At 45.5% G+C, this 12,610-nt stretch overlaps 1 protein-coding gene across 1 annotated transcript; it reads right to left on the bottom strand.

The window, feature by feature from the left end:
- Positions 1-799: 799 nt before the first annotated feature.
- On the bottom strand, positions 800-12,374 carry LOC135805825 (TBC1 domain family member 12-like). The gene is made up of 11 exons (XM_065319936.1): positions 11,383-12,374; positions 9,585-9,665; positions 9,304-9,386; positions 6,692-6,809; positions 6,495-6,601; positions 6,150-6,251; positions 5,402-5,508; positions 4,847-4,918; positions 4,362-4,600; positions 3,810-3,913; positions 800-1,994 (listed from the first exon to the last, which is right to left on the bottom strand). The coding sequence occupies exons 1-11, from the start codon at positions 11,850-11,852 to the stop codon at positions 1,804-1,806; spliced, it is 1,674 nt and encodes a 557-aa protein (XP_065176008.1). The 5' UTR covers positions 11,853-12,374; the 3' UTR covers positions 800-1,803.
- Between the last annotated feature and the right edge of the window lie 236 nt (positions 12,375-12,610).

Here is a 12,610-nt window from a genome sequence, read left to right as displayed (position 1 = left end):
AATGAGCCGTCAGATGCAAAAAGGTACCGGTATTCATAGCGGGGGGGGGGGGGGGGTAATTATGCTTCTTGTTGTACTTTAAGGTGGCTGGGGCGGTACAACTTTTTTGGGAAATTTTTGACTGCATTTTTGAGTTTATCGGCAAGGCAGAGATGAAATATGAAAATGTTTTCTGGTGAATCTCTGGAGAATAGCCTTCTCTAGCTTCCTATAGTTTTATTTTTACTTTTGGACAAAATTTGAAAACGTTTTATGAAAGGTTCGTGTTATTTTTTCACGGACCTTTCATAAAACTTTTTCAAATTTTGTCCAAAAGTAAAAATAAAACTATAGGAGGCTAGAGAAGGCTCTTCTCCAGAGATTCACCAGAAAACATTTTCAAATTTCATCTCCACCTTGCCGATAAACTCAAAAATGCAGTCAAAATGTGATCAAAATGACCCCTAAAAAGTTGTACCGCCCCAGCCACCTTAATATGAGGACTCGAAGTTCAGATGCAGTAAAACCTGTAACTAAAGACCACCGTGACAAGCGACCAGCCTGGTACTACAGACCACTTCGCCAGGCACGGACGGTCTCACATTATTATGGTTGTGTGGTGCAAACCTCTATTATACTAAGGATCACCTGCCACTAAAGACGGCAAACACTGGGCCCAAAGGGGTGGTCGTTACTCACAGGTTTTATTGTAATTGGGATGTTGCGCTTTTTTTTGTGCTGGCACCAAACAATGTGAAGCACGGGTCAGACTTCGTTAGCTTGCCACCACATAGCCATCCAGTACACGACTGTCGCAGTCTACGACTCTGAGTCAGTGGCACTCAGTAGAAAATGTCCAACATGATAGCGTTAAACTCGTGCTCAAAAAGAAAATAATTGCCAAAGTCGGCCGAGCACTAACCAAGAAGCCATCCAGCGGTCCTCAGTACAAAATAGCGTGCTTGTATGTGCATGTGCGTGTGTGTGTGTGTATGTGTGTGTTTATGTTTAACTACATCATGTGCAGTAATTGCACATACAGCAACAGTGGCGGCAGCAGCAGTGGGGGTTGCTCTGGTAGAAATGATGATCATATTCAAGAATAATATTAGTAAACTGAGCGCAACCGAATCAGAACGTGTCTCACGAACACAGGAATTGTCAACTTTGGCAACATTCAGCCTAATATGGGGAGGGTAAGAAGTGTGATGTGGATGGGCTCAGCCGTCCCTTTTCACAGTAGCTACATGAAAGCAGAATAGAGGACAGTTCAGCTCCCTCTGCTAAATTCCAGGACAAAGAAACACATGAAACGACGTTGCCTGGACGATTGGGGAGTGGAAAGAAGTCCCCATCAGGGGCAGAATTCAGGGTGAAGTGAGATAAAATACAATGCTACATGCATAAAAACAAAATACGACAAAAACTATAATATTATAAAACCATACTTCACGCATGTCCAGAATGCGTATTGATAAAAGGGAGTTTGAAGATCCACAGGTAATGCACAAGGACGAACACCCACCTGCAGCTGTCTAGGAAAGGCACCGGGTGGTGGCGCAAAGCACTACTACTGTCTTGGCACTAAACAGGGCAGTACATTCCTAGCACTAATCCACCGACATCCAGGCCAGGAGGAATCAGTGTGGAGTAAAACCAATGAGAACATCACGGGGAGAAGATGGCTACGGTATGATCCCATGCCCGGGGAGGGAATGTGCTGGGAATGGCCGAGGCCGTCGCAACATGACGCGCTAGTCCAGGGATGATATTACAAGACGGGAATAAAAAAATAACTTACTCCGTACATGGTACGGGGAGCTATCAGCATGAAGCGGTGGCTTTGTCTTTCTGCTGCACCAGCACCTGCTGGTAGCGTTTACTTGGCAGGTTGATGGCCGCGATACTCTGGAAGAGCTCGTCAACGTTAATATCATCCGGAAGATGTGTGAAAAACTGCGCCAGGTCACTGAACTCCATCTCCAGCATGCGCGGCTGGTACAAATGAAGAATACCTGATCAGTACACACACAGGCGCGCACACACGCACACACACGAAAGCAAAATGCATTCACCATCATTATGCATGAGCTCTACGCATGCTGCATCAATTACTTTCCGGTTTGCACCCTAGCTGTTGTGTCATCATGAGTTGTCATGACTGGTGACAATTATTACTTGCATTGAACACTCAATTATTCTCACTAAGGGGCCGTCCGTAAATATCGAACTTTTTTTCACCAAACGAATTATTTTAGTTTAGACTCAACCCCTCCCTCCCTCCCCCTCAGAACGAAAAAATGTTGACATACATGCATATACAACGGCCATGTACATGAATCAATGTTTTCTGAAACGAAATTGGTCAACCCCCTCCCACCCCATAACGAAATTATTTCGTTTTGTGAAAAAAGTTCGATATTTATGGACGACCCCTAATTTGTAATTCTTATCTGCAATTCTTCGATTCAGGTTTCTGCTTAGGGGCCGTCCGGGGTTACCGATTGTTTTTACAAAACGAAATGTTTTAGTATTTTTCAGCCCCCACCCACCCACCCACCTTTTCTGCAGGTAAAACGAATTCCAATAAAACATGGTGTCATATCTTGTGTCACAGTATACTAGTAGTCCTTACAAGTTCGTTAAGTGCTTTCGCAGTTTTTCCTGTTATTACCTTAGTGCTAGGATTATCATTTTCATAGGTGTTGTTTCTTCTCACTCCATTTCTCTTTATTAGTATCTTTCTGGATTGTTTTTCATTAGTACAACGTAGCTTCCTGAGGAGTGTTGTGCGAAAACTAGTTCGAAGTACAAATTTTTTGTTCATCATTTTTTTCCATATCACATTTTTTCTTTCTTCCATGTTCTTCACTGCCTTCGTATCCACTCGTTTTTTTGAAAACAATAAAAGCCTTTGTGAAATGTCGGTTCAGCTCGTTCTGTTGATCGCAATTCTAAAACTATTGTCGCCTCGACGCCTATTTAAATAAAATATTGATGTTAATTTTCGACACCCAGAAGTAACTGGGCATTCTCCATCAGCATTCAATAATTATTTTCAAAACGAAACTCCGTCAAACCCACCCACCCACAAACGAAAACATTTCGTTTTGAAAATATTATTGGTAACCTTGGACGGCCCCTTACTTGATCGCTTCGCGTAAATTTTATTTCTTTGATTCTTTGTGCTTGCACGTGTTAACACAGTTTGAATTCTGTTGCTTTGGCAACCAGGAAGGCTTGAACTGCGATCGCCACTTTGTCAAGTATTCTTGATGCGCATGTAGTTTTTAGAGTTGTCAAGAGACACGAGTTTTTGAGCATTCACGGTGATGATTCTGTAGTTTTCCTTTCAGCTTTGTGGTTCCTTTACCATGTTTACCTTCATTCCATTTTTGTAATCTTCAATCGTTCAGTTTGAACCAAACTGCCTGACCTGATGGTCTGCGAGCGTGACTGTGGTGTGGCCTAGAGTGGAAGGAGTGAGTTTGACTGATTGGTTCACCCACAACCCGTGTTGACTACAGGCCACGGCGGCGGTGTCAGCGCCTGTTCCAGTAGCCACGGCATGCAAAGTGTTTGTCCACCTTGTGCAAGCGGTACTGCGACGATAGCACAGCAGAGATAGCCAGATCATGGCGTGGCCAGCTATTAACATTGACCAAAGAGCATACATGTGCCATGGGCAAGTGAATGAGTTACATCACAATGACACAAGCAGTAGCAATACGCTGCACAGCTCAGTGGAATGCGAGGTACGAAAGTTGACGAAACCCAACGGCAACGAGAACAACAATGAAAACAACAATCAAGCATGCCACAAAACTCACCGAGACCAGTTTTGTACAGAAACTCGTCACCATCGCGAAAGTACACATCCCACACTCGAGACGCAACGTCCAGCGGCAGAGACTTGCTAAACGATGTAAAGAACCTAGGCGGGAGACACGTGAGAGCAGAGACACACACTACACTCAAGAAAGGAACATGGCTAAGATAAACTCCCGCCATCAAAAGGCAACAGCAGCACAGGTCCAAAGGCCACTAGACTCCAGTACATGGTACCAAGCTGTACTATAGCTGGAGGGGGGGGGGGGGGGGGGGGGGGGTAATTATCAGTGATATACCAGTATTAGACAGGCACAGCCACTGAGCCAGCTGTAATGTTAACATATCGGCTGGCATTCTACACTGGGCTAGAACCACAGTGGGTGCAGCTGAAATGAACTTGCCCCGCCAACAAATTAAAGACGGGAAGACGCATACGATGTGCCATTATTGTACTGCTTGAAATAATTCCAGCAACGAGTATACATGCACACATACACACACAGGTGGGGTCCCTTCACAAACACATGCAGCAGCAGCAGTACTCCACTCACCATTCCACCAAGAACGTGGCTGGCTCAACACCCTGGGTCTTGAAGTGGGACGCCAGCTTGGGTAATGTCTCATCAAGTAGTATGGCAAAAGTGTTGAAGTACAGAGAGATCTGCGTTGCGTCCATGCGAAACAGGGCCATGTGAATGGGTTTGCAGAGTAGGTTGGCTAGGCACACAAACGCATCTGACGGCTCCATATTCAGGATGAAGACGGCTGCCAGGAAGGACATACCTTGCACCTATATTGTAACGCGGTGATGACATACACACATACACATACACATACACACACACACACACACACACACACACACACACACACACACACACATGACGGACATGTTAGGAAAAACTTTGTGCATGTGCCGGTATTCAAACAAAGAATCATCGAATGGCTTCAGACTAGCAGTAAATCGGTGCCCACAGCGCAGCCAAGGCACCGGCATCAGCAAAATAAGCAGATATGTTCAGAACTCATAACTCACGTATCCCATGTCTGGCCGATAACACGAGTAGGCACACAGCACATCGTGTAGGTCTTTGTGAAGCGGACCACCCTGTCAACAAGAACAATCAGACCCACACACGCACGCACGCACGCACGCACACACACACACACACACACACACACACACACACACACACACACAACAGAGCGATGATTAGGACTCCAGACCAGGTGCCGTCACCGTCCCACATCGCACTGCACAAATGGTGTGATGCCCATGTGCTAAGTACCACATTTTGTGAAGGTGGTTTCCGAAATAAAAGGAAAATAGAAACAATTCGTAGGGTAGTCTTGCTCCAGGATGGCTGCCTGTCGGACCCAAAAGAAGAGAATCTCTACACCGATTTTTGACAGAGCTAGCTATGACGACGGGAAGGAATGGTAAGAAAAATGAATGTTCTGTTCAGGTAACCTTCTTGAAAATGCGATATTCGTGTTCTACTGGAAAACTCTGCACGCATCATCTCGCTTCAAGCATTCTTAGTTTGCCTTACAGCCAACCTTCAGCAGTGGTAACAGTACAAGAACGTACCTCCTGAAATATCCCCAGCAGTGGAAAAGTCCGCCGCACATCCAAATGAATCAGCTGGACGCTGGCTTCCCGGCTTTTCGCCGACACCAAGTAAGCTGATCCGGATTCTTTTCACAGAACGACAAGAAAGAAACAATCGTACTTTGCACTTCAAAGCCAAACAAAGTCACACAACACAATACACTCAGACAACTCAATGTCAAGACGAATTTCAGTGATTGCTTCACAGGCTTTTAACCCATTCTTATCAGTGGATATATAACACATGTTGCCACGTTCATCAACTTGTCATTGCGCTGTGTCCCTATCGTGCAACGACAAGATTATGAGCGTGGTAACATGTGTCAGCTAAGAAGTGCGCATGGAGAGCAGGAGTGTTGGCGAAGTGAGCCGAGACAAAGGGAGGGAAAGATATGTAGAGCTGTGTTTGTATGTGTGTATAATTATGTGAAATAGAATTCAAGTATCGGCAAACGTCATTAGACTGATTGGAACGGTCTGAAGATAGTGTTGTTATTAGCAAGTTGTTGATATGCCCAAGGTTGACTGTATTACTATCACACGGCATGCACATAGTAGACTTCTCCATTATCCAGCAATCTCCTTACTAGTATCCGAGCACTTTATGTAGCTGTCCAGAACGGTTCGGACAATCAATGCTCAACTGTACATCTTGAGTCTACACTAGTCATGCATCCACTCACAGACAAACCAGCACATATTGAACAGTTGCTGACTTCGGACTTACCTCCAGAGTTTGTGGAACTTGATGTCTCCTTGTCGTCCGACTTCGTCTTCACGCCGAGTTTAATCATTTCTGTAGCACGTGCACGAGATATCTCAAACAGATCTGAACCACGCACACGCACAACACACACACACAACACGCATACACAAAACGATGGGTACAACAAAATCATGACCATGACCATGTACTTGTCACAAAGAATACAAGGGAGATAGAGTACATTATCAGTCACTGGCATGCATCTAAAACAACTTTTAACACGGCTGCAGCAAGCCAGCTGCACATGGATTACACAGGAAGTATTTATTGAAATTGTAGGCGGCGAAAGCTATCCATGACACATACCATGTGTGATTTGAAGGTCATTTCCAAGTGCACGCTTCCAGACCTGGCCCCGAACTCTTGTTGGTAGGCCACACCACCAAAGGTCCTTTGTCTTGCGTACACCATGCCTGCAGCACATAGGAAGGCATAGCAGACATTTTAAAAACTGAGTGTAATGAAACAAGCAGTTTTGTTACTTCAAGTAAAAATGTACGTACATTGTTTCCCAATGAGGTAAGACATCCTTCAGCCAGTACGAGAGACGAGACGACTCTTCCTCCTCTCGCTTGATGCGATCGTTGGCCTCACGCACCATCTGTCCCTCCTCCTTCTTTTCTACAAGACACAATGACAGTATGCACACAAACACACATACGCAAACACACACACACACACACACACACACATACACACACATACGCAAACACACACACACACACACACACACACAAACACACACACAAACACACAAACACACACACACACACAAACACATACACACACTCGGAAATTAGTACCACACTGTGTTGGCGTGATTTGCCATGTGATCTTCATATTTTGAAGTACAGTAAAACCTGTAACTAACGACCACCCCTTGGTGCCAGCAAAAGCGGTCTTTAGTGGCAGGTGGTCTTTAGTTAGAGGTTTGCACTGCGCGACCATATATGGATCCCGTATATGATATGTATGTCAAAATGCAGCTAATACGATTCCCCAGGACTTGCGCAATGCCATTCTTATTTCAGGTCGAACAACACTTGGAGAGAGAGAGACGGAGAGAGACCGAGGAAGAAGACTACTTTTTGCAGACATCAAATTCAGCTGCTACCTCTGAAACCAGGAGTCAAACGGTCCCTGTAGAAGTTTCGTTTTACGCTGGGCTTCAAATTTGTTCATGTGATCAATCGTACCGACTGTCCTTGTTGTAACTTCTCGATTGCTTGAACGCGATCCTTCAGCATCAGGACCTTGCGGTGCTGCTTTGTTTCTGGATTCTTTGATGCCATCGTCGATTCGTCTGTATGACTGGGGTGGCAGAGCCGCTCTGTCTTCGTTTCTCCTCCGAGTAGTAACATCGATCAGAGGGCGCTTTCGGTGCGCTCTCCAAGACGGTTCCTATCGTGTTTATTCTTGACAGAGAGTGAAATTTGGACAGGTGTAGTGCAGTCCACACCGATTCCACAGTCAAAATGACCTGTGTTCATTTGTTCAGCTGTAGTATCGAAAGAGTCCTTTCAGGACCATGGAAAATCAGCAAATTTTCAAGAAGGAGCTTCGAGCAACATTTGACTTCAAACATCGCGGTCGCTAGTTACGGGTCAATAATCGTCTTTGGGGCAAGAAAAGGCGGTCGCTGGTTGTGTTCAGCAGGTAGTCGCTAGTCACAGTGCATTTTGAGTATGAGACCGTCCATGCCTGGCGAAGTGGTCGGTAGAACCAGGCTGGTCGCTAGTCACGGTGGTCTTTAGTTACAGGTTTTTACTGTATCAAAAGTCAATCAGGTCGACAGACTCGACACCAACATGTCATCTAGGTCCACGGGCAAACCACAACTAAAATCCCCCGGCGGCGTACATGAAGAATGTACACAGGCATTAAACTAACAGTCAGGGAGACACACATGTCATGCACTAGACAAACACCAAAACTAACTACTGTAGTTACTCCATGCAATACAGATTGGCAGAGTAAAAGAGTGATGGATCTATCCATGCAATACAGATTGGCAGAGTAAAAGAGTGATGGATCTATCCATGCAATACAGATTGGCAGGTAAGTGAGTAAAAGAGTGACGGATCTATCCATGCAATACAGATTGGCAGAGTAAAAGAGTGATGGATCTATCCATGCAATACAGATTGGCAGGTAAGTGAGTAAAAGAGTGACGGATCTATCCATGCAATACAGATTGGCAGAGTAAAAGAGTGATGGATCTATCCATGCAATACAGATTGGCAGAGTAAAAGAGTGACGGATCTATCCATGCAATACAGATTGGCAGAGTAAAAGAGTGATGGATCTATCCATCATGACTGTGCAGTGCAGACGGAAGACACTCCGATCCATAACTCGGCTTTCCTTGGACCGAATTGAGCAATCGAAAGGTCTAGTCGCATTAAAAAGTTCTCAGTTGTCGGCTCAAGCAAGTCCGAAGTTGATCCGAGGTCGAATAGTAGAGTTACGGCACTCGACAGGTATTTTACGCCCTGCAGCAAACTTTTACTTCAGCGCATAGTGTCATTCAAGGGATTTCCCTCCGTTGAATTACAATCCAGGAAGCCACAGACCAGTGTGACGTCAGGCTCGGATCTTTAGCTGTCAGCTACAATACAAGCAGCGCTCTATGGAAAACATTACGATGATACCAGGGGTTTTAGCAAATTGGCTCAGTCCCGTGTTTCATATGTACTCCCATGGCAATCACCAGTGTCGCTGAACTGAGGCTGGTGGAATTTACACTGTGTGCTCCTCTTGCCAAGAGCTTTCCAGGAAGCCCAAGATTGTCAAAATTCATGAAAGGAAACCAAGGTCATGATCCAAACAGGAAACATAAGTAGTGCATGCATTTGCCAGAATCAAGTCAGTAGTGAAAGGGTCAACTGGCCGGTTAATCTTGGATTTCCAGCGACCCAGCAAATTCTCGGAATAAGGAAAAGCCAGTGTTAGAATGGTGCACATAGCTAAAGCTGAGAGGGGGGGGGGGGGGGGGGGGGGGGGGAAGAGCGAGAGGGAGCGCTCGCACATGAGAGAGAGAGAGAGAAAAAGAAGAGAGAGAATAATAACAAACTATCCAAGAAGTAAGAGATCAATGCCAAAACATGTCACTCACTTTTTTGTCCAGCTGCCGCCAGCATTGCCTCATACTGCCTTCGATGCTTTTTTTCTTCAGCTTCAGATTTCGCTGGGAGGTTTCTATGTGCATCGAAACACAATACATACAGACACACGGTAGACATGAGGACACGATGCAGAGCACGGAAAGAGACAGTGCCCGACAGAAAGAGGGTGGGGGGAAGCTTAGCAAATATTGGCAAAACACAATCCCGCCAAGCCTGCCAGCAGCCACAGAGTGAAAACACAAATGCAGGCATAAACACTGTAACTACTTACGAAGGACGGTTCTCAAAAATGAGGCCAGTAGTCGATGATGGAGAGCCAGCAGACTTTGTGGCAACAGGCGCTCCTCGCAACCTATCCACATGCGCATGCACAGGCACACACACACACACACACACACATACACACACTTGTTTAGCCTTATAATGTTATAAGTATCAGCAAGAGTACATAACCCCAAGAGACTCCATCTATGGGGTCTGCGACGCGAAGGCAGAACTTCACATCACGGTTTTTTATAACTATGTCATGTGATGTGAATTTCTGCCGTCGCAGCAGTGTATAGAGGCTATGCAGGGAAATGCACACTCTTGGTAGCAGACATCATGATCAGGGGAAGGGCGTGCCACAACTTTCCTGCAAAAAAATACATGTCTTCAGCCCTTCCATGCCCATGTTTTATCCGCAAAGATGCTTAGATATGCCATCGATCCGTGATGTGTACGGGCAGAGAAAGTAAAAGAAACAGAAGCGCCCACCACAGTAGACACTGAAGATCGAACATGAATGGTAGACTTCTAACTAGTGATGCGCCAAATCCTTGGTGCTACTTTCTCCACAAGTATCACACTCTCCATCGCACTCAAAGTCGGATGTCTTGACCCATTTTCTCTTCGTCTTGCACGATAGTACAGCAAAGGCAGTGTTGATCACCTACTAATTTTTCCCTGAAGAACCATACGCTGCTCTTCAACTTTTACTTCTCGGCTACTGCTATTAGTGTACGTGCACTTGGAAGACATGAAGGGAACTTCTTTAGTTCGCTTTCAGATTATGAAAACACGTGGATAAACTGGGAAATTAGTGGGAATATCGTGGATAGCTACACGGTGCGTTCTGCAGAGTCACACATGTGGCCAGCGGTCTTTCTTGAACCAAGATCAAACAATTTGAGGGGGTGGTTTGGATGCCCCTGAGTATGGAGTAGAATGTCCCCACCTCATATTCAGCCACATTGTTGACCATTCAAGGTACATTGGATAGATGCAGACTATTCGTCCGTACCCACACAAGTATACCCAGGATTAGAGCCTACAATCGTGCATCCAAAGTAACACGGAGCTCTCTAAGCATGTGTGGAAGTTGAAGAGGGCAGGCAAGCCGCACCCAATTGCATGGTCGACCGCACGGTCTGCAAGGGCTTACTCCAGCTCAAGCAAGAAGTGTTATCTCTGCCCCATGGAGAAGCTTTTCATCGCCCAAGCAGACAAGGCAAGATGCCTCAACAAGCAATCCGAGCTTGTGTCGAAGTGCCGCCATGAGAACAAAATGTAATACTACTTGTCAAATTTTGTCACCTGATTCTAGCAGAATATCGCTTAGTTAAATTATACACAGAAAATAACACTTTCTCTCTGCAGCTAGGCGAAATAACAACTCTTGCCAAGCGTTGCCACCTGATTCCACGAGAATATCCCGTAACAATGCACAGACAACTAACGCTTTCTCACACACTCCATATCGCGCTACATGTCACATACTAGTAGTAATTGTTATGCTGGGCTTGCCACATTCATGGTATATAGCAGTACTCTCAGGGCAGGGTCAGCATCAATTTTCGTCTGATGATCGATTCAGTTCGTGAAAGTCAGAGTTACGACACCGCAACTGCTCGTTCTTCTGTCTGTGCATGCAAAGTACGTACTTAGTACTATACTGAGGAACATACAGAATTCTTTCTGCAGAGGAATAGTCCACAAATAATTTTGAAACTCACAAGGAACTGTGCTAGAAAAGGCATCAGCAACAACAATTGACTACTTGTACCTGCCTACACTGTAGATGTACATACCTGCCAAGCAAATTGGAGAGGGTACCAGCAGTTTTCTTGCCCGAGTCAGTGCTGTTCTGAGTTGAGAGTGATTTATTTGGGGATGGTCCACGTGTAGCATCACTGTCTTGGCTGTTGGACTGTTGCAATGGATCTGCACCATTGGATTGGACGTCCATAGATTTACGCGACGTGAAGACAACATCTGTCAGCATTAGCTCGCTGGCCTCTTCAGCCACACTTTCAGCTGCCTGTAGAAGCTGGTTTCGTGGTTCTGGTGGCTGAACGTGTGGCTGAACGTTAGGTTTGGGGTCATCTGGTTTACTCTGCTCAACATCAACATGCATACTTGGCTCACCACCTGCTGGGACATTCGGCGTTTCGTCGTTTGAGATGTCGACAGTTGGTTCCTCATCACCTGGAACATTCGGCTCAGCATCACTTTGACTCCCAGAATTCACCGCACAGGTCTCGTCATTTTCAATCTCCATGGTTCAAAATCCGAATTCAGAGGGTGGACAGGAGGCGGAAATCCTCAGTCGTCACCGTATCCGAAAACTACCTTCAGAGCTTCACACACCTCTCGATGTTGCTTTCCCCAAGTCGAGACGTGATGAGTGAGGATATTCTGAATGTTACTAACTGCTACCATTTATTTAGTACAGTAGTAAACATAATCAATAACAAGAGTACATTGATTTTGCAGTTGAATAATTATCAGTGCAGCAAAAGCGACTTCTCCAAACCAGCTGTCGTAGCTACCTTCGAAAGACATAAGTGCACTACCGTAGTCGTAGATCCACAATTGTCTTTTCGAAGTAAAGGCCAAGGGTGTGGGCGAGATGCTCGAGAGCCAAGGAATCGGACACACATGTACCGGTACTCACATGGCCTGCTCTGTAAACGGCGTTTGCACAGCAACACACAAAGTCAAGGTCCAAAAGAGCTCTCTGCCTTTGGCCGTTTTGGGGTGCTTGGCTTGATCCAAGAAGTAACGTCGTAAATAAAACACTTTGTCTAGATAAAAATTACAGGTAGTAGTATGCGCGAGCCAAGCTAGCTGTCTGGTTTTATTTGGACAGTACGGAGCCTAGCATGCAGGTCAGCCGGCCACTGTGTACTTTTTACTTGTTGTAGTCCAGTTTCTTCACCCAAGCCAACGAAAATCGACAGGCGATCATCGCGCGATATCGACATCGACAAGCCTTGGTGTTGTTTTGTGCCACTGATGTTTTTCATTTTTCTGTTT

Source organism: Sycon ciliatum, chromosome 1 (assembly GCF_964019385.1).
Source record: "Sycon ciliatum chromosome 1, ocSycCili1.1, whole genome shotgun sequence".
Classification (NCBI taxonomy): Eukaryota; Metazoa; Porifera; class Calcarea; order Leucosolenida; family Sycettidae; genus Sycon; species Sycon ciliatum.
Note: the sequence above shows the minus strand (reverse complement) of the source record. Positions and strands in the feature narration are given on the sequence as shown.